At 36.4% G+C, this 22,599-nt stretch overlaps 1 protein-coding gene across 2 annotated transcripts in view; it reads right to left on the minus strand.

Moving 5' to 3' along the window:
* The window catches only part of UBR1 (ubiquitin protein ligase E3 component n-recognin 1), a 66,049-nt gene that overhangs the window by 40,252 nt on the left and 3,198 nt on the right, over nucleotides 1–22,599 (minus strand). Inside the window, exons 2-8 of one of the 2 annotated variants that reach the window (XM_061343730.1) lie at nucleotides 13,176–13,432; nucleotides 10,828–10,906; nucleotides 8,671–8,781; nucleotides 4,376–4,506; nucleotides 2,843–2,981; nucleotides 1,293–1,355; nucleotides 1,003–1,126 (exon numbers count right to left, since the gene is read on the minus strand). In XM_061343730.1, the coding sequence (XP_061199714.1) occupies nucleotides 1,003–1,126; nucleotides 1,293–1,355; nucleotides 2,843–2,981; nucleotides 4,376–4,506; nucleotides 8,671–8,781; nucleotides 10,828–10,906; nucleotides 13,176–13,432 (904 nt within the window). Of the gene's footprint in view, nucleotides 1–1,002; nucleotides 1,127–1,292; nucleotides 1,356–2,842; nucleotides 2,985–4,375; nucleotides 4,507–8,670; nucleotides 8,782–10,827; nucleotides 10,907–13,175; nucleotides 13,433–22,599 lie in introns of both variants that reach the window. The other variant, XM_061343728.1, reaches the window with a different exon arrangement.

Genomic DNA, 22,599 nt, shown 5'->3' on the forward strand with positions numbered 1-22,599 from the left:
TGTGCCTTTAACATAGTAGAATAGACCAAACTCTTCTCACTAACACGAAGAGAGAAACAAATGTTTAGCTGATGGGGGAAGGAGCATCACGGGACTGGTAACAGCTAAGGAGACAGTAAATAAGACCAAGGATGCCAGCCTTCAAGATAGCAGAGTGGCGCCCAACACAGAGCAAGGCTGGAACAGAACAGAAGCAAGGACATACCAACTGCTAACTCAGCACTACAACCCTGTGAGCATGCACAAGCACTGAGGTCATTCAGTAAACACAGTGAGGAAGACTATCAGTGACCACCAGAGACCCCCACTCAGCAAGAAAGCGCAGGCTTAATTAGGATGCAAATATTATAATTAGTTCCTGGAAACTCTGTAAACACGTATGAGTATGCTAAACATATAGCTGCCGATGGCAAGTAATGGGTGCGCTCACCTTTGTGAAGCTATTTGCGTGTGCACCCAGCACTGCAATAAAGAATGCTGCTGTCTAAAACTCTGAACTGAGTCTTCCAGAGTTTCTCTGACCAACTTTTACAGTAACGCTACTGTACAAATTTCCAAATTAAGGCTTTTGTTTGCTTGTTTTACTGGCACTGTTGATTAATCACTGCTATCAAACCTGAAGCAGAAACTAATTCAGGCAGAGGATATATGCTTCACTGATGGATATGTTCTGCAGCTTTCCACTAGCATCAAGGAAAGCAAAGAAGTCACTGAAATAGGGCATGTGATGCTGGAATTAAGGATAATAAAACTTCTAGAAGAACAGACAGAGCTCAAGCAGGGAAAGATGTCTATTCTAGCAAGAAGGAACATAAAAGTACTGCTATTCATAACCACACTGATGGGTATAACCATCCATATTACTGTTTAATTTATTTACTTATTAGGAATATGAAAGTATTTTAATATGAGAATATATACCACCGCTAAAGATATTTTTGAGACAATAAGTCATGCAAATAACAACAAGGCATTATTGTAACAAAAGTCAGCTATGCTTACTTGAGTAGCTCATGAGTTTGTTCAGCCAAGAACCCAGGCGTAAGGCAAACTTCTGGTGAGCCGTAACATCAGCATGCAGAACCTCCACATGAAGTGGTCGTTGAGAAATGTTTTCGGAATGCCTCTAGGAGTCAGGTAAATATTAGCAGATATAAAAGAAAGATAACATGAATCGTCATGTTTGTCTTCACCACCCATTACCTCTCCCAAGCAAGAAACCAGTTTGACATTTTATTTCTGAAGATATCTAACTACATGAAATATGAAGGAAAAATATTTTAGGAAGTTACCTTGATTTTTTGTTTTGCTTCCTGACAAGAGGCATAATGTCCTGCCTTAACAGCCCTGCGACCCTGTTTAAAGAAAATATTGAGCGTAAAACCAATATAAAACAAAAGCAAAATATCACAAGCCTGGTCCTTTCTATGTTTTTTATATGTCAAAAGAGAAACAGGGACCATCATCACTCATGGTGCTTTTAGATGTCCAGAAGCAAATCAGAATTAACATAATTATCTTTAGGGGAAAAAAAAAAAAGGTATTTTAAATTAACAACAGAACAAAAAAGTAAAGTCTGGGTATCAATATTATTAGATAAGGAAAATTCATGTATGTATTAAAACAGATGAGAGGGGTTTCTGCAAAATACTTTAAATACAAACCACATCAAGTTTCTTCCTAGCACAAAATACACTCAATCCTGAATTGCTTTACTACAGTCTTTCCTACTATTTCTTCTATGTATGAAATATCAGGGTATAAGTGTGAGTTTGATAGCTCTTCCAGTAAAGCCAAGAACAGGTTCAACTTAGACTTCAAACTCCCCTCAAAGGAAACAGGAGGCATGGTTTCCTAAATAAGCTCTCCACACAGCAGAATTTCAGAGAGGAAGTAGCTTTATGTTGTGTAACTATTATAATTAAACCAATATAACCTAGTTATGTGTTGTAGAAGGTGCTTAGTAAAATGAAGTCTGGTCAACTCTGGATCTGAAAATCAAGTTTCAATCAAAAGGAATTTTCATAATGGAAACATTGAAAAATTACTTTAAGTTCTGACACTGCTAACTAAATAAAACTACACTTTCATTACTGAACAAAGAGAAACAAAAATGAAAACACAGTTTTTACATATTAAAAAGGAATTCTAATATTAATTTTTATATATATATATATACTCAACAAATACATACACAACTACAGAAAAACACATAAGTTTGGTACTTTTATGAAGTGAAAAAAACAAGATTGCAATTAAGATGATTCAAACACTGATCATGCTTTCCTTCCCAGTAGAAAATATAATTACTGGTGTAAGGTCTTTACATGGGAAATTATTGTGAAAAATGAAGTAGTAAAATTGTCAGCTTCACCCATATTCCTTCAAGGATTCTTCCTGGTTTCATCTGCTTAATTTGAAGTTTTAAGATTTTGAAACTAAGTCTGAGCCAAAATAAGAACTAAGTCTTGCGAAATGTTAGGTACATTTCTAATGAAATGTAACTGAACATGCATATTGCTGAATTCTGTATTTTTCAGACCAATAAAATATTAATCTCAGTCATGAAAAAAAAAAGGCACAAAAATTATGCCAAACATGAACAGAGCAACTTCAGATAAATGAGCTTTTTCCTTTCTCAAGAAACTGGAGTTCTGTCCCAAAGAAAAAAATTAATTGCTTAAAAACTTTCTTGAAGCAAGTAGCTGATTAAGTTACTCTACAACATTTCTCTCACCTCAAGCTCCAGCATTTCAACAACAAAGTTCTACAACCAAGAGACTATAGTAGCACTTCTTCATGATTAAACAGTGACTGTCTCCCATATCCAAAATGCACTAACCTCTTTATCTATGGCAGTAGTATGCAACTGGGCTTCACTGCGTTCACAGCCAAGTGCCCTTTGCAGGCTATAGATGACATGATCATAAGAATGATGTTCATCATTGAAAAGGACACAGTAGTAGCTGTCTACTTTCTCTCTACTGGAAAAAAAAAAAAAAACAGATCATCATGCAAATAAAAATAAAATTGTAAATAGTGTCCTATTCAATATAAGCAACAGCTCCCTTGATAGCTTGAGAAAAATGTCAAATACAATAAAATGGAAGAAAGCTAAGCATATTTTTCATGTTAAAGGCACTCCCCTTCACCACCTATGCCAGAAAAAGACACAGAAACCATGCATCGGACACAAGAGATTTTAATCTGTTCCCTTTGGAAGGGAGTCACCTATAACTATAACCCATCTTTTCTTCCTTTTTGAGGTAGTCACAATATGAGGGGCAGGCCTTTCTGACCTTGACAATACCTCTGGTGTAGATGGACTGTCATCCACATCATTGACTGTCCTTCCACATCCAGAGGTCCTATCGTAGAGAGGCATCTAGGAAGGCAAGGTGGGAAAGTAGAGTGCCCATCTGCCACCACTAATGTGGACTTGCCTGCATTCACTCCTTCCCTATAATCTACTGCCTTCAGCCTGGCAGAGGGAGGATACAGGATCTTGAGGGTTTTTTTTCTGGGGGCTGTCTCAGGGAAGGCAGAGCATGGGTCCACCTATTTATGTCTTTCACAAACTTCCTGAGGCTCCTTAACCTTCCTACTTCCTCTTGTAGCTCTGCCACCAGGCTGAGCATATCATACATCTAGTAACACCTCAAAAAGCTGTTCTCAGTACTGCCATCTGTTACCAGTGAAAGGCTCTAGCACTTTATGCTGCCTGAGACCTGGATGGCTGTGTGTTTTTGTGGGAGCCCTGTCTGGGTTGCCACATCCATTCTGATGAGCACAGGGGATATAGCTTTCTGCCAGGTGGATACCATAGACAACCTCCTTCTGAGAGTGATGAGCACCAACTGAACTCACCTCTTGAGCTGGTATGGTGACTACACCCTTCCTGCCACACAAACTCCACACCATGCCCTGGCTGACCCACCACATTCTGATCACTAGCACTCCCTAAGCTGCTTTTTATAGGCATAGCGGTGGTTGTGGTTGCTCTGGCAATGCCCATGCCTCATCAGCATCTCTGACAAGACCTGCCAGATACTGGCAGGTCTCTCTACTGCCCTGGCATTTCCCGGTATCGGGAAACCCTACGCTGCACCAAGACTTGCCACTCTGATGCAGATCAGACCCGCCCCAGAGCAGCTCCCCTCAGTGACTTACAGACAGTCAGACACTACTTTACTTTTCCCATGAAGTATCAAGAGCTTTTCTCTATTTAACCATAGGTCAAAAATGCTACAGAAATGCTGTTTAAAGGGATTTGGGCAATAATATGCTTGCATATACGTAACAATAACACAGGCAAAATTATTACCAAGGTTTCTAATGTCTTAAAAAGAAAGTTTTAGGATCACCCAACTCCTACCTAGTTGTGAGCTCCGGGGGCAGTTCCTTCTCTTCTTCCCATATAAGCATATCTACAATGTATTTTATCACAGAGGGAAATACCCTCCTAGAGTTCTCCATAATTTCTTCATTCAACTGACATTCAGAATTCTGTAAAAGAGGAGATATTCTTATGGAAAAGAAATTCTAGAAATGAAAAAAAAAGGTTGTCAGAACACCTTATTACTGTATTTGTTTCAGGAAATTTGTCTTCTCATGATTTTCAAGTGAATTTGTTTCACCTAATTTCTTGTCATGAAAATTATTTCATCCCCAGGGCTCTCATTAGTATTCCAACAGTTCCACCTACCTTTTTTTTTTTTTTCCACATCCAGTTTTTATCTAGGAATAGACCAGGAGAGGTCTCATTAAATGTATAAGGAAACTTCAATTTTTCATTTTTTTTTAAACTTAAGAAAACTGGTTAACAGCTTTCTGTACACCTGAAGATATTGAAAGTTTGTTGTCCAGATCAAAATTCTTCCTCTGTATTTTTTGCTCTTCTGTACAGGTATTACACAAAGCATTTTGACACTCCTTGAACAGCCAAGAAAATCTAATCTCCAAGAAAACCAAATTCTGATCTTTTCAGAGATTCCATCATAGACCTAAAACCCATTCAAAATACCCTTGTGTACTGACATATTTTCCATCCACACAGATAAAGCTCATTATGTGAATTGTCTACATCATATAACTTTATTAATCCTTTCCATAAGCATTTGAGCAGGAGAGAAAATAAGGTTATAAGCAAAGAAAATTATTATCAAATTTTAATTTCAGAATGAAGCAATCAATATTCAGGTACAAGATGCAGATACATTGCAACAACATTTTGTTAAAAGAAGTTTTTAATCCTAAGGCCCTGACCACCCTTTCCATGTACCACCTTCCCTTCAGCATGTGCATATATAAATGGTATATAATGTTGTTATTAATGTTAATGCAACCAAATCCAATAATTTCATATACAAATAGAACACAGAAACAGAGGGTTACGTTTTCTAGAGTATTTACACAAAGATTCCTACGATTTTAGGACCATCCAAACTGCCTACAAAATCTCAATATGTGTGTGCTTGCCAGAGCACGACAAGATGAGAAACAAAGATTCTTTCCAAGAATAAAGTTTTCACATGTGACTTTTAGTCCCAAAGTACTAAGAACTCTCACCTCTGCAATGTACAATCTGGCATACATTAAATACAAAAGAACAGAAAGACCAATGTGTTTAATATAGCTAAGAATCATGTTGGTTGTTGTTTCTTTGGGGGGGAGGGGAAAAATCAACTATAGTCACATTTATCCATTTATGAAGAAAACTACTTAAAAAAAAAAAAGGCAGCACCAAATAAAATCATATTGTGTCCATATGACAGAACTGCTAAAACACAGTGGAAAAGAAGTAAAAATGCATAATATGACCAACTGCTTCCAAAGCTCTGAACAACTGTTTAATGACCTCATAAGCATTAGAAGAATAATCTGGATTCAAACATACAATCTAAAATGTCTGCCAATGAAATCACAGTCCATAAATATCACTGTGTGTACACACATAATTTTGGATAAGCTTGTGGTAGATCTTGGTATTAAAGAATGTAAATGTCTGGAGTAATTACTATTTTCCCAGACTGGCAAAGCCATCATCACACCTTAAAGTTTGAAGCAGAATGAAAAAAAAAACCCACAGTGCTAAGAATAATCAAATTGAACTAAGTTGAAAATGTACAAATTTATTTTTCCAGTATTTTTTTATAGTTTGGGTTTTTAAGCATTAATATATAATGACCAAATATGATAGAGCTGGAGGAAAACAGAGCTGTGCATAGAGATACTCCAAACAAGAACCTTGTAGTAAGATATGCTGCTTTCTTTCACTCTGTAGAAGAAATCAAAGGAAACTACAACAAAGGATTTATAAACTATTAAAACTGGGAATTACTCATACAAGTAGTGAGAAGTTAAATGATGCAATGTGACCTCCAACGCTATCCACATTAACAGAAGTCACAGTAAAATGACATTAAAATACATCTAATGTAAACTGCAAAGCTAAAAATAAAATTGCCTCAGAACCATGCCCAAAAATGTCTAATTATTTAAGCTTCAGGTAAAGCTTCAAAAAACAAAACAGTGGAAGAATGAACAAAGCAGCTCAGATATCAAAGTTCAAAAATAACTATCAACCAATTCGTTATTTTTATTTTCTTTAAACAAATGTGTCAGTATTTTTATCCCATCTCAAGACACAAATTCATGAAGTTATCTGTTTTTAAGGATACATTTGGGCAAAAAGGTTTTTATGTTTCTGGCATAGTGAAGATACTAATTTGGAATCAATTAGGGAATGAATGACCCTAAAGGCCTGGAGTGCAGATTCTAAAAATGAAAGATTGCTTTTCTAAGCCCCATATTACATATATATCAACAAGTTTTGTAAATTGTAAATCTCCTCATAGTTAAAACCAAGAGATACTGTGTTAGCTGCTGTCATTATTGATATGCTCTATCCTTTAACCTTATCTCCATTAGATACAAATGGCCTGAAGAATATTCTGAGCAGCTTATCCTCATCCAAACAGAAACAGAATACTGTGGATTCTGAATGCCTGCAGTTTCCTCTCAAGCTTTGTTTAAATATGTTTTGAAAAAAGCCCACAAGACTTGGACAGTGAATTTAACAAGAGTGAAGCAGTCTTTTGGTAAAATTGGTAAAGGTTTTGGTGTTTTTCCTAATATCTGGGTTTTGATTATTTTGTTTTTTATGACACAGCTGTTCTAAAGGACAGGGATATAAAAAGCAGAATATAGGTCCATGTTCATCCAGGTATCTGTGGAAGAACATTTAGTTCTCAACTGAGACATGAAATTTTGTCTTAAGACCATTACTAAATTCTCTTTATGACATAAGGATGTCTCATTGATCAGCTAGAAATCCGGTATCAAGTACCTTAAAGCATAAATTTTCCATAGTATCTAAGTGTGGCTTTAAAGCTGGTAGACACAAGAGCTCTCTATCTTCCTGCACATCCTGTATAAACAGTACCAGGAATCTAGCATTGCAAAAAATCCTATTTACCTTCAGAATGCAAGAACAAAAATGAGTACTTCCCAAAGAGGAACTGTACTAGGTTCTTATTCTTGAAACACCTCTACAACACGCTGAAAAAAAAGTATTAAACACATATATAGTAATGGTGACAGAAGTAGAATTAACCATCTTGGGGTATTCTAACATTGAAAGAACAATCTGCCTCTTTTGATTACAAGTTTTCATGAGTAATATGTAGGTATCAGCCACACATATCAGATAGCTCACTACTCAGGGACAAGCACAGCTCAGCAGAATAGACTGTGCTGAAGTAGGTGAACATTACAGTGACAATCCCCAGCTGGTAATCAGATGACCATTCTTGGAGCTTCACCTATTTTTACCCCTGAGATCCATTAAGATTCATGGTTTTTTGAAGGATGAACAAGTGAAGGAAAGCTTTGTCTCACTTTCCTGTAAGACCAGTGTTCTTTATTCCTTTTCCATTTGATTTTTCACCAGATCAAATAGAACACTACTTTTGCAACAAACCTGGGTGGAATTATGGGCCAATTTGCAATGACAAATGCTAAGAGGCTTTCTGTCCTGATTATTTCAGGAAGTAGGACTCTTAAAAAAAATAATAAATGTACCTGAAGCAACCAATCTGCCCACATTCTGAGAACTACTTATAAATGGCATATTTCTCATTAGTATGGTGCTTTATGAGGTATAATAAGCATGACACATCATAACATAAGAGGTTAGTGTTTAGTTTTAAGCATAGGGACTTGTTTTAGTCATAGGGACAGATCACATACCAGAAGCAACTAACAAAGAAACATTGTTCAATAACACAGTAATATGGAAACCAGAAAATATTATCAAAATCAATTATTATATCTAAACACTAACCACTGGAAAAACAATTATTTGTAAATAAGAACTGAGTAATACACACTGCAAAGAAAAAAGCAAGAGACTAATTTTAATTCCGAATCAAAGACAGAAATGCATCAGATAGGTAAATGGAACTGTTCTATTGGTTTAGCCTTTTGTTTGGAGACAAAGGATATTCAATTTATATTGAACACATGCCTCAACCAAGGAAATCCTGATTTAACTTGATTGGATCTGCCACATGAATTATATAATGTACGTACTCTCGTATACAAGAACAAGCAGGTTTTTTAAAGAACACAATATTAATAATATTTACTGTCTTTAAACAATATTCTTACTTCTTTTGCAGAACTTGATGCTCCAGGCTCATGTTTAGTACAGAGTGGTCCAGCCTTCCATGCTTCTGTATCCCCACAGTCACAAAATCCACCTCCGGTGGAGCTATGCATCTGTAAGAAGCATGTACTGAAGTCACAAAATACTCAAATAAGAAACAAGAGAAAAATATGTATGTACATTATTTAAGCTAAACACAAGTATAAATACCTCCTTAAAAAATACAAGAGGCACTGCATAGCAGATGGACTTTTTAGATAGAAAGACTTATGGAGAAAAGGGGAGACACAAACTTTTCAGCAGAAAAAAAGGAGGACATACAGTTGTCACTGCAAAAAGGTATGCAAATCTAAACCGAATTTAACTAGAAAGTAGGTGAAATAGCCTATGACTGATAAGTGCTTCATGAATGGCAAAATAATAATTTCTGCTTTTATTAGCATTAATTACAGCAAATGTACTTAATGTTTTTTTTGAAAATAATCTAAACAAGGATGTGTATATTAAACATTCTGTAGTACCTCCACTTCCAGCAAAAAAAAAAAAAACACCATCTAAATAACTTCTTGCCACTTAAACTTGGCATTACACTTCCAGAAAAGTACAAATTCTGACCCTTCATTGTGGCAAAAACAATTCCTTATCTTGCTCTGAATTCCCAATCCTGAAAAAATTATAAAAACACTATGTGATCCAATAAAAAGACATTCAACATTGTTATTCACTTGAAATGTTTTAAAATAACCTGATCTAATTAGACATGGTTTGAGCAAGTGGTTGGACTAGGTGACCTCTTTAGGTCCCTTCCAACCTAAATTACTCTATGAATCTCTAAAGAGTATAATCTGTATTCTTTACATTGCATCTTTAAAACAGAAATGCAACAAACCTGCTACCATCTGACTATTTCCATGGCTGATATTTTGCCTGAAGTTATTGAAAAAACAGGGAAAGGACAACAGCTTCTCAGCCCAGCTGTGATGCCAAACTGCTCTCTAATCATTATCGCCCATTTTCCCTGGTTTTCATATTGCCTCTCCATAAATTGTGTGCATGCATCTGTAAACAGAAATTATATTTGCATTATCCAAGTAGGTTTGTAAGTCTTTGAATAAATATCTACAAGACATTTTCAAATCAGTATACAAAGGCTTGCACACAGGAGCAGAATACAGTATTTTAGCCCCAGTTAACTCTGAGATTGCTAGGAACTTCTTCCAAACTGTCACTGAAACATACCTACTTAAAAGGGATTTATGACCAATTCATAACACAAGATAAATCTCTTCAGTGGATGTCATGTCAATGAACAGAAGGAATAACTGCAAAAAAGGCTAGCCTGCTTCTTGGCCATGAACGGTAATTAAATCGAATACATAATGTTTCTGTATACACACTTCATATATAGTTTTCCATTTCTGCTTCCAAGGCTGTTGAAATTAGAGTTCTCAAAGAAGAGGGCAAGCAAAAAATGGGGGCTGGGAAGGAAACAGTAGATGATGCTTCAGGCAGCGAGTTAGCTAAGAACTATTTAAATTACCCTTTTTTAATTAAAGCATGGGAAGCTCCCAGAGATAACGGACTTAGCTTAAAGAGGATCAAAAAGATATCAGAAAGAGATGATCTGTCCTAGAACAACCTCATTGATAAAACAAACAAAAAAAAAAACACCGCTTAACATTTGTTTTAATTTTACCATAGCCCACACTAACCACAAAGTAGTTCAGGCAAATCTAAATGGAGGAACAGAGTGGAAATGTAGACACTGCATCAGTGACATAAATGCTTAAATTAAGGCCCTTGTATACACACACCCATTCTAAATTTCCAAACAGCACTGACTGGGACTCAGGACAGGAGAGGGCTGTTATTTTCAGCCACAGCTTCTTGCTCTGACATACACTTCTGTGATGTTGCCAAAGAGAATAACAATGTACATATTCATAAACGCTCCCTTACCCTCTGGTTCTTCAATTACAAAGTTTCTTAAAAGAAGTTTACACAGTTGGAAACATGAAAGAAAAAAAATAAGTAGCAAATCCAAGACTTTTTAATAGAAAAATTACTAACGGTTTATATGCAGTTTATCATTACAAAAAAAAAAAAAAAAATCTTTGCTGAAGCTACAAGTACAATTTCTTAATACAGTATTTTTCTACCTTGTACCGGTGGTTCTTGTGAATGCTGTTCTGGAAGCAGTCCATACAGAGTACACAGGTTGGATCTACTGCACAGTCTCTGCAACAAAAATGGTAACTGGAAAATGTTCTAAAACAAACACATGGAATTTCCCTGCACAGAAGAAAATACTGCTCTGAGATTAACAACAGATTCAAATTATAAAACATTTGGCTACTCCACATCACAGAAAGATGAAAGCCAATCTTGCTACACTTGAACCATGCACTCCAACATGTTATATCAGATTCTATCAGAAACATGTTTGATTTCCACTTTCAAAACTTTTTGCTAACATATATTAGGCTGAGAAAGTGGGGGCTGTTCAGCCTGGAGAAGGCTGCATGGAGACCTCATAGCAGCCTTCCAGTATCTGAAGGGGGACTATAGGGATGCTGGAGAGGGACTCTTCATTAGGGACTGTAGTGATAGGACAAGGGGTAACAAGTTAAAACTTAAACAGGAGAAGTTTAGATTGGATATAAGGAAGAAGTTCTTTCCTGTTAGAGTGCTGATGCAGTGGAATGGGTTGCCCAGGGAGGTTGTGAATGCTTCATCCCTGGCAGGGTTCAAGGCCAGGTTGGACAAAGCCTTGAGTGAGATGGTTTAGTGTGAGGTGTCCCTGCCCATGGCAGGGGGGTTGGAACTAGATGATCTTAAGGTCCTTTCCAACCCTAACTATTCTATGATTCTATATTCCTGCTTTTTCTAAGAATAAACAGTTATTAAAAGCCATGATGACTTTGAAGTATTCTTTATCAGTTTCCCACAATTGTAGCCAGTCTGCTAATGAAACTTTTACTGCACTTCTGCAAAGCTATGTTTCTAACTTTAAAAAGTTAGAAGTTAAAATCAAAGGGGAATTCCTTTTCAAAATAAGCCAAAGAATATGTATTTTGAAATCAGATATCAACGGTTTCAGTCATGAACTCAATACCTGAAAATTCAGAATTACATTTATGTGCAACCTAGTTCCATTTTTTCTATGTTTATATATATGTTTACATATGCTTTTTCATGCTGCCCTTATTCCCTAAAACATGGTCACTCTTCTTTCTTTAGAGGCTGTTTCATTCTATGCATAACGTGTTGAATGACAACATAGCAAGTTTTTTGTTTTACAGCATTGTTCAACATCTAATTCAAACCTCATTCACAATACATCTAAAATAGTATGATATTTCTGATTACTGAATTCCTTTCCTTTCAAACCTTTAGATAATAATAGTTACGATATAATTTAGTACTTCTCTAACATTCATTTATTACCATAAATCTATCACAAGGTGAGTTAAAAGAAAACCAGAAGTGTCTGCTGCATTTGAAAGCCTGATTCAAGACATCTAGATTTTAATATTTCAGCGCATTTATTTTAGCATTTCAGAAGCCTAAAGCTAATGTATATTTAGCTTCAGTTGCAGTAGTATCTTATTTTGTATAAATACTACCACATTTTTGCAAGACAGGAGGTAAAAAAAAACAAGAAAGAGAGACCACCTCCGAGATACACAGCTTTGTCTTTTTGCCTGCTATCATATAAGAACTCAGCAGAGGTAGGAACAGAATTATTCCTGTTACAGCAGTACTAAACTGCCTTGACCAGTCTTTTCCTTTGCACAATCCAATGCCACATGCACTGTACATTTTCTAGCAAACAATAAGAACTTCTTCAAAGACCATTCCCCTTTCATAAGCAACATTAACTTAATCCTAGAAAAGGTTGAAGAGTATGAAATTGATTAAAATGTTACAGTGCAATTCATAAACAAAGTTTATGAGACCTTTTCTGGCCATAATATTCTCTTATCCTTAATAATATTTTTGGGGGTATTTCTGATGAAATTTTCTAGGCTTTTAAATTATACTGAAAACTACAATAAAATATGCCAGCACAGTTGCAAACTATACCTACCAGAAAGGCCTCTGGCTTTTTAATATTTTTCCTACTATTCATATTAATACAGTTGCATTAATTCAATTAATAAAATTAATAATATCAAATCAATGTGCCGCCATCTTTAATACAGTCCAGGATGTGAAAGAAGGTGAAAACCCCATGCTCATACCTTATCCAATATTTTTAACCAATTTCAGTACCTTTAGTACACTTTCCACTTCCTTCCCTGTTTCTCTGTAAGAGCCTGCTTTTCATACACAATTTTCCTCACTCTAACATGGCTTGAAATGTGAAGCGAATGCCACTGTCAGTTAAGCAAAGACATACCAAAGCACAAGCAATGACTAGTGTGCAGCACAACTGATTTTATTAAGCGACTTTGCTTCATTATCTCACATAGGAACATTCATGATAACATACCTTTATTCTTACCTGCAAGAGTATGTTGCCTCCCCTCCTTTGAACACCTTCCCACAGAGCTGGGAGGTTCCACTCTGTTGTAGTTTCTCCAGGAATATGTCTGGGTCTTCCCCAAACAAATAACATTCCAAGGGGTATAATATTGCTGCCTGGACCATTTCTTCTTGTTTCTCCAGCAAGGGGTCCATTTCAGCTGAGTAAATATTTGGCACATGTTTTGCCAAGCACTGTAAAAACGTAGCTTGGAAGTTGAATCTTTCATCACACCACTGCAAGAAAAGTACACGGATGGAAAAATATAAATGAATAAACAAACAAAGAAAGTAAGATTAAGCAATTCTTCTGTGAACCCAAATTTCTCTACCACATCAGAAGTCAGTTCTGCAAGTAATAAAACCCAGAAAAACACAGTTTCTCAAGAATTTCTCTGCTATTTTCCTTTCAATACCCACCACAGTAATCTCTGTTCCCTTGAAGTATTCTACTAAAACACTCTGAGGCAAGAGTTAGCAAGTGCTCTGCTACTGTAGAGCAACCCATGCATTAATGAATTTTCAACTACATGCTTTGTCAACAGGCCAATACACAAGCCTTAATATCTGTTCAGCTGCTGACAAACGGGAACAGCAGCAGCAATAGGTTTCCCTGTCTTAGCTGACAAAATAGTTTGGGATTCAACTCCTTAGCCTGATAAGGCTAAATGCTCTGTACCAATGATCTCTGAAACTGTTACCCTTCAGTAAAGTTTTGTTGAAACTGGTCATCAGGGTTCAATAGTTACTGATGGAATAGAAGCTCAACTGATTATATAATGTCCTTGGGAAACTACACTAAAATGAAATTTCATGTTTATAAAACAATTAATGAAAGTACTTGTGTTTCAACTTGAGGTTCTTACTTTTCTTAAATTAAGTCCCTGATCTTATTTACAACTACTCTAGTTCTCTGAACAGTTCTCTCCAATTGTTCTATTCCTGTCCTTCGAATCTAAATATTTTCTTTCACATTATTCCCATTATTTTGAAATACCTTTCATTTTTCATCATTGCAAACCAGACACAGAGGGTCCTAAATACAATGTCCATTTATACACAACATTAACTTATGCCAGAAAAAAAATATTTTTGCAGAACAAAGTATCTACTGATATTTTGGCCATCAGTCTTCCTTAGCATTACCCTTCGGTAGTCCATTACTTATCATGGTGATCTATGAACTCAAAAGTTACGGAAGAAAATTCATTATGGAAAAGAGAAGCCCTGAATAATGTGGTCAAACAGGAGAGCGAATTTGTCCTCAAATCATCCTAGATTATGCCCATTTTGTAAGTGCTGGCTGACCATTCTAATCAGCTTTCTTGAATCACAAAGCATTCAACCCATCCTTAAGTAACTGAAAATGAAGATTCATCCATGAAGTGAAGGGAACCACTTATTTAAAGTCCAATTCTAACAAAAATTCTAAATCAAGAACCATAATTTATTACTTGAGCAGTAAGCACCACTGTGATCACCATATTGGTCATAAAAACTTTACAATACACATGCATGTAATACCTATGCATTCTGTATACATATATATACATGCACTCAAATACATAGGCATATATTAATTTTCACATATTCACAGTGGTAAGGAACAAAAGGAAAACAAAGCAGGCTGCTGTTTTAATTCAGTAATTAGAATTTTTAAACTACGTAGCAACAATTTTTTTAACAATTACACTTACCCGGGGCAGAAGGACACCAAATTATAAAAAAAACAAGTGAAAATTGAATTCAAATTTATCAAATACTTGCATAACAACACTTAAAGAAAAATATCACAGTTAGAGTGAGTGATTAGAGTGAGTTCTCAGAAAGATATCAAATGGTAACTTGTAACTGAAAAGTAAATTCCTCGATTACATGCATCTATTTTTTTATAAATATGATTTAAGATGAGTGGAAGTAAATTATTCCTAGCCTAATTAAACCCATAATTCAATGATCTTTCTTAAATATGTTTCCTCCTGTAACTTGTTTTCAGTTTTTGTTTTAACTTTCTTATACTGTACTATACCTTTAGCAAGCTACCCTTCCATTTTAGTTGTGGTATTTGTTCCAAGAGGGGATGAGAGATGTGACCCCACTCTCTTTTCAAAGCACAAGAGTGTTCCAGTCTGTAGCTCTTCTAATTTTTCAAGTCATGTTCCCAAGAGACAGTGCAAGTTTAGCTTCTGCGTTGTTGGAAGACAGCACACCATAGCTTCAAGAAAAACAGGGCTAACGTTTCCTGAAAATCTGCCAGAAGTGTAGAAGGGGTTCTCACACAGTCTAACTCACAAGCATTTCAAGCATTCCTGTGCAAAGCTTTTAATTCTATTTAAATGTTGTCCAGAGAAGGAAGGACAGGAAGCAGAGAACAAGAGGAAAAAAGTGAAGAGAGAAAACTCTCTGAAGCAGTCTGGCTGCTTTCTGGTAAACACACTAGATCATATCCTCAAGCCCTGTATTACCCAGAAAACATCCATTATTTTCACAAGAGAAACAAGAATATTATTTTTCTTATTTCTAAAAGCTGCACCAGGCTAAACTTCAGACCTATCCTATACCTCTGTGTCTCCTAGGAGAAGTAATTTATTCCTTACATAAAAATCTGTTTAAGATACTATATTCAACTGTATAAAATTACACACAAAACTATCAGAAGTACAGAAGCTGCCAAATAAAGCACATCTCTAAATTAAGAGTGACTGTCCAATGCTAGATTGCTCCCCTTGTGCACACATACTGAAATTCAGGTTTGACTACTTGGATTAGCACTTTTGAGTAGTCCCACCTTCCTTCTGCTCACTCCTTTACCTGCAGTACACACCTGTCAAGTACTCAGTTGCTATAGATGTAAAAAAACATGAATTAACAAATCGTGTTTTTTAACTGAACATATACTGACTGGTTGATAAGTAGAGGGAGAGGATAATTGCTATATTTTTGGTGTTGATGAACCCATTAAGCTGGTGTAAACATCTACTGGGGACTATCCGGACTAGCAGATGTCCAGGGTGGGAGCAGTTAAACTAACTGATGAGTAGAAGGACAGGATGATTGCTATGTCTGTAATTTTAATTAAGCTGCTGCTTCAAAGACTGCCAGAAGTGATGAAGATTGCTGTGAGAAGTAAACGACTCTCAAAGACCACCACCACATTTTTGTATGCATGCGGGAAACTTTCTGGAAAATGATGTAATTCATGTGTAGCCTCATGAATATGTGTGTATATACTATAAGGTGACTATATAAGGATGGCCAGTGTAGCAATAGAGTGATACACGTTAGGAGGAGCTATCCCCCCTGCCTCCCAGCACGGCAATAAAGAATACCTGCTTGTCAGCTTGAAACTTTGTTGGTGAGTTTGTTCCTGGAGTTTTCTCCAAATCATGGTGAAGAGGAAATAGAATACTGTACCATCAACACTGAAGTTCTAACCATCCTACTATTCTTCCAGTTTCTCCTACAAGACCTACAGAAAAGTAATTTTCCAGATTCGATTCCATTCAAGAATAGATTTGGAATAGCGTACTGAAAGAGGCAGAGGTCATGAGATCATGCAAATAAGATGAAGACATTATCATGCAACTAAAATACTACTATTAATTGGCTCTCCACAGCCTCCCAGCACTCACACCCTACGCACTGGGGCCCACAGACGAAAGCCCAAAGGATGCAGGCCTGAATACACTCCGATTGACACTATTTCCCTGGGAAATATTTTTGGGGCTGCAAACTGAAAATTACTGACTAGGAAAAAAAAAAAAATCACCTCCACATACATATGGAGTAAATTAAGGTTTCATCTCAAATCTGAATTTTGAAATTTCTCAACTTTTAAATATTTCTATTAGCAACCTTAGCAAAGTTTTTTTTGATGGGTTTTTTTTTTATTATTTTCTCACTTTTAATAAAAGTTAACTGAAGAAACAGCCATGCCATTGCATGGATCATATGGACATAGGCATGGCCCAGAAACAAAACTACCGCACTGACTAGAATAAGCTACGGCAGTTATCACAGCAGCTGCACGCCACCACCTTTCCTGTGGAAAGAGCAACAGCCACACCACATCAGTGGCCATTCACAGGTATTGAAAAGAGCAGGTAAAGGTGACACTACTGAAGTGTGAGTCAGACACACATTGCCTCCTAGCTCTTCTTTTATACTTTGTATCTCTAATCTTCCCCAGCCCCATCTCTTTTCCTCCTTTAATCACCCATTCCTATCACATTCTCTTTTTTTAAGATGACAATAATTCTTGAACTGCATGGGAAAGGGAGATGAAGAGAACCAGGAGTTGCAAAGCTGTGTTATTCAAGCATAAGCAGTTTTGTCAAAAGAGCAGAAACAGTCACCATTTTGTCCAAGACATTTGATTTGTTCTGTATAACAAAAGCACTCGTGTGCAATCTTTAATGTCTCTTCAGGAGAATATGGCTATAGAAATATCCCACAATACCATCTGAGGAAGCATCATTAGGAGGTAATGTCTTATCTTGCATGAAAACCTGTCCTCCTCTCCGGGATCAGACTACTACTATTTCTTCCCATGTGTAAGTAAGCACACAGAGCTCTTCCCAACAGTCAAATCCAGTCAAGCATGCAGGCTTCTCCTACATCTAAAAGGACAGTTTGTAGGCTTTTTCCAAACCCTTTAAATAAGCATCACGTCAGAAAAGGTCAGAGGATGAAGAGCTGTATTTGCCTACAAATAAACAGTTAATTTTGCTATAAAAAGAGCAAAATATGTCATTGATACATCCAATTTTGTCATTCACAAAACACATTTATTTGTGAATACTGCAAATAACAAAAGGAATGAGAGCTAAGGAAGTATATAAGGAAAAGAGAAGAAAGTTACTCGCAGTTCACTTTTCACCTATAGATCAAGCATCACATTATATTTCCCACCAGTATGACAGAATTTATTATTACAACAGGTTTATTATGTACATTAATTCAGTAGCCACTACTTCCTTTCTGATTTACATTCTAAGCACAGTCCTGTTTGAATTCTGAAGTCTTTTCACACTAAGTTTGCATTCAGCAATACTATAAAAAGCAGCTCTTCTTTAGCCACATTGATTGACACACTGATCTTTCAATGCAAAATGACCGCATGGATTTCAAGACTATATTTTTAGATAGAAATATTAATGTAATCTGTGATAAAAATAGTAATATTTATAAATATTAAATAAAAATTATGGAAGACTAGACACTGCCAGCAGAACAAACTAAAACCTATACCTAGTCCTATATTCCAGTTAAAAGGAGCAGTAAAAAAGCTTAGCTTGTGCATGACAAACCTGTCAAGCATGGGATGGCAACACCAGTTGTTTGTCAGAACAGCTGGGAGAAGCAGGATTTTAAAAGTAAACACGTAGAATGCTGGAGACATAATGATTTCAAGCAAGTGCCACTCAACATCAACAATAAATGCAAAAGGTTGCTTTGCTTTAATTCACAGAACAGTGGTTTCCAGGTAAAAAGGTTAGCAGGAGAAGAGATCCCAGAAAACTTTTATTCTGATACTGTCTCTCCACTTGAGCGACCATAAAAGACATTGAAAAGAATAAACATGCAGAAGTTCTTTGACTGCAGAATACTTAACATTTCTTTAGACCGTAAACTTCAAAACATTCTTGAGCTAATATTTTTGTATAAGATTTTGTTTTCAATTTTTTAACTTTTCCTTCTGTTTGTTTTGGCTTAAAATTCAGTTTTCTAATGCACTGACAATAAAATTCAACTGCAGTACAGAACACCTAGGCATTATTTTTAGTAAAAATAACCAGCAGACAAGGCAATCTATTTCAACCTCAAAAATGTAGTCCCCAAAGAAGAGGCTTCAAAAAGAAGCACTAGAAATTAATTATCACGTTTGTTCTTCCCTACCTTAAATCAAACTGGATTTTTTTAGGAGCATAAATTCTATTATCTGTAGAAGAGCATAGTTCAGGGAGTTAAAATGGAAATTTACTCTGGCTTATTGTCACATAAGCATTATACAGTTGTTCATTGTGTGTTTCACATTCTACCACAAAGTATAACCAATGTTTTATTAGGGAATTTAAGCTTAAACATATGACTGTTTATGAACAATATATTATGAAAGATCTGTTTTCTGACACATCTGTCACATGGCTCCTTTATATAACGTCGTTGCGAAGCAGCCATGTACCAAACTTTGGTCTGCACTGGGTATCAGTAATTACACTGAATGATGCAAGTTTGGTTTCCCAAGTTATTTTTTATTGGCAGAACAAGGGTAACCATTCAAGATAGCTTAACATTAACATTAAACAACTCTGACCTGAAGACATGAACTGTTTGATCTCTACATTCATTTAAACTTTGGCCCCTAAGCCAAAGCAGGGTGCCAGTTAATGTTAAAGATGCTTTAATGATGCAGGCGTTTGCCCACTGGGAATGAGACTCATAACAACACAGATAACTAAAGCTTCGTCTGCAGTAGAACCTACCTTGATTCCAATAGTCTTCAATGACTAGCAGCTTAGCTGAACCAGAGCAAACCAGTGACAACCAGAGGAGCAAATGTAACCACCAGCACCCTCAGTTGCTGTTTCAGCTGCTGGACAGCTAAAATTAATGTTGTCTTCTGGTGAACAATGCAGACCCAGCCTGTTAAACCCCTTAAAAACTGCAGGTCAGGTGTCAGTTTTAAATCATAAGTCATCGCCAAAACCACAAGAGTGCAACTTCAGTTCACAGGGTGTAAGTGCTTTAATGCAAACAGATGCCCAAGACATAGGAAGTGAAATCATGAAAGCCTCTCTTTATCTCTATCATACTGCCTACCAATGGAAGATGCTATCCTAAATATGCTAGAAAATTAGCACGAGACTACTAAGAAGGTGCAACAGGCAAAACAAAGTAGCCAGAAATTCTAGCAGTAATTCCCAAGACTGAGGCATGCAATCTAAACACGTCATGTTCCAAATATTTTGGCCAAACATGCATTAGGTAGATAGCAATGTACAATTAACATGTCAACACAAGGGGAAACAGGAATTTACTATCACTTATTACAAACATGCAAAACACATATTATCCCTGGAAAAATAGCAAAATCATCCTATTTGCAGAGTTGCTTGCAGTATTCTGTGAGACTGAAATTTTACTTTTTTTTTTTTTACGTTCTGATTATTTGATAGATCCTTTTAATTTTGTTTCTAGAGAAACAAAGGAAAGACTTTGATTCTTTCCTTGTTTGATCCTTAATGTTTATGCCGTGTTCTCCAACCCTCAAAGGAACAGAATATCTATCAAATTTCTTAGCATCAGACTGCACTTCAAAAATGGCAGCTACTGTAGATAATGATAAAGAAGTCATTCATTATTTTGGCATAGCTATGTTTGGGGAAAAAAACTCAAACCAAACAAAAAAACCCAAGAGAAACAAACAAAGTGCTAGGTTTTTGTGTTGTATTAAGTCCTGTGCACTCAAACTTGTACTACAACCACGCAATTTTCCAATTGTCATGCATTTTAAGATCCAGTGTATACATAGTCTAATTCTGCATTAAATGCGTGTACTAAACTTGAGGTGTTTCTATCTGTATTTAGCACTCACTCGGCATCTTCCAAATGCTTTCCCTTATACACCAAAACCAACTTATTTATCCCCAGCTTCTCTACTGCTCTGGGACCTAGAAGCCACTTAAAACAGCTCCATGCTATCAGGAACATACACTTGCTGATACGTTATCCTGAAGGCACATACCTCTCACAGCACTGCAACAGTATTACCATATACTGTATATATATTTAATTTACTACATAAAATAGTAAAATATAAATAGGATATATATATATAATATAAAATAGCCTATAAAATAAATGCAAAAAGTTTCACCTCAACACGAGGAAGAACTTCTTTATATTGAGGGTGGCAAAGCACTGGAACAGGCTGCCCAGGGAGGCTGGAGTCTCCCTCTCCAGAGACATTCAAAACTCTGTTCCTGTGTAACCTGCTTTAGGTGGCTCTGCCTTGGCAGAGAGGTTAGATGAGATGATCTCCAGAAGTCCCCTTCCAACCCTAAAAATTCTGTGATTACAGCCGAATTACAGCAACCAGCAGTTGTGCACTTTATGCGGACTTGAGAAAAGATGACAGATACCTTCACAATCACAGTTTACTCCTGCACTAACAAAAGCCACAAAAATTACCAAGAAATATGAGTAAACATGAAAGCAGACAAGGAAGGCAAAGCCACAGCATTGCTCAACACCATAATAAAATAAAAGCAATTCAGTAGAGTGCTAAATATATAGGGATGTAAGCAGGATCCTGGCAATGCTCCAGTTACTTGCTGCAACTTTATGGACTTCACTTCTTGGACACTGATACAAGTGTCCACTATACACTGTTCTGCTAAGACACTGCACTGATCTAAAAACAGTGGGTTTGGCTATGTGCAATTCAGGGCTTATTCACACAAAAGGATATGGTGGTCTACCTAAAGATGAAATTTTGAACTAACTTAGCTTAACATAAACTGTTGTAAAATTATAAGGACACACCACCTGGTCTATGCAGGATAATTCAGTTTAAGAGAGAACAGATTTAAAACTGGAAGAAGTCACTGCAACTCCAAAATAAAATGTCTGTCAGATTTCATTAATCTCAAGAAATAACCTGCATATGAATATTAATACCCCCTCCTCATTGCTACTTGATTACAACACAGCCACAGAACAAAGCTTCTCATACGCATTTTTCTCAACTATATAATAGCACTGAATGACACAAAACAAGATCTGAAATATTTCAGAATGCACAAGCACCTCCATCATGTTTTGCTTTCTAAGATTAAAATTCAAGATCAAGCTATTTTCTTGACTTTAAAGGATATATTCTAATAATAAAGCTTTGCTTTTCTTGTACACCACTACTCACATATATCCACACTTTTCTGTAGGGGTATTGACTGATGACAAAAATGGGGCTTCAGGGAAAAAAGTCCCTTTTCTTCAAAAACATTACTGAAAAGGTATAAAAAAAATTGAAGACTTAGCATAAATTAAAATCTTTGAAATACTTTAATATCTAAACCCTGTTAATATATTCCAGATAGGTTGGGTTCAAACTTTAACAGAGGAGGTTCAGGTTAGATACAAGGAAGTTCTTCACTGTGAGGATGGTAAGGCACTGGAATGGGTTGCCCAAGGAAGCTGTGAATGCTCCATCCCTGGCAGTGTTCAAGGCCAGGTTGGATGGAGTCTTGGGTTACATGGCTCAGCATGAGGTGTCCCTGCCCATGGCAGGGGGATTGGAACTAGATGATCTTAAGGTCCTTTCCAACCTATTCTATGATTCTACAGCAACCACCAAAGCAGGGAGAGGACAAACAAATTTGTTTAGAATACAGCTGGACCAT

Source organism: Neopsephotus bourkii, unplaced genomic scaffold (genome assembly GCF_033783945.1).
Source record: "Neopsephotus bourkii isolate Nb327-2 ecotype Australia unplaced genomic scaffold, CSIRO-AGI_Nbou_v1 NB_1825, whole genome shotgun sequence".
Taxonomy (NCBI): domain Eukaryota; kingdom Metazoa; phylum Chordata; class Aves; order Psittaciformes; family Psittacidae; genus Neopsephotus; species Neopsephotus bourkii.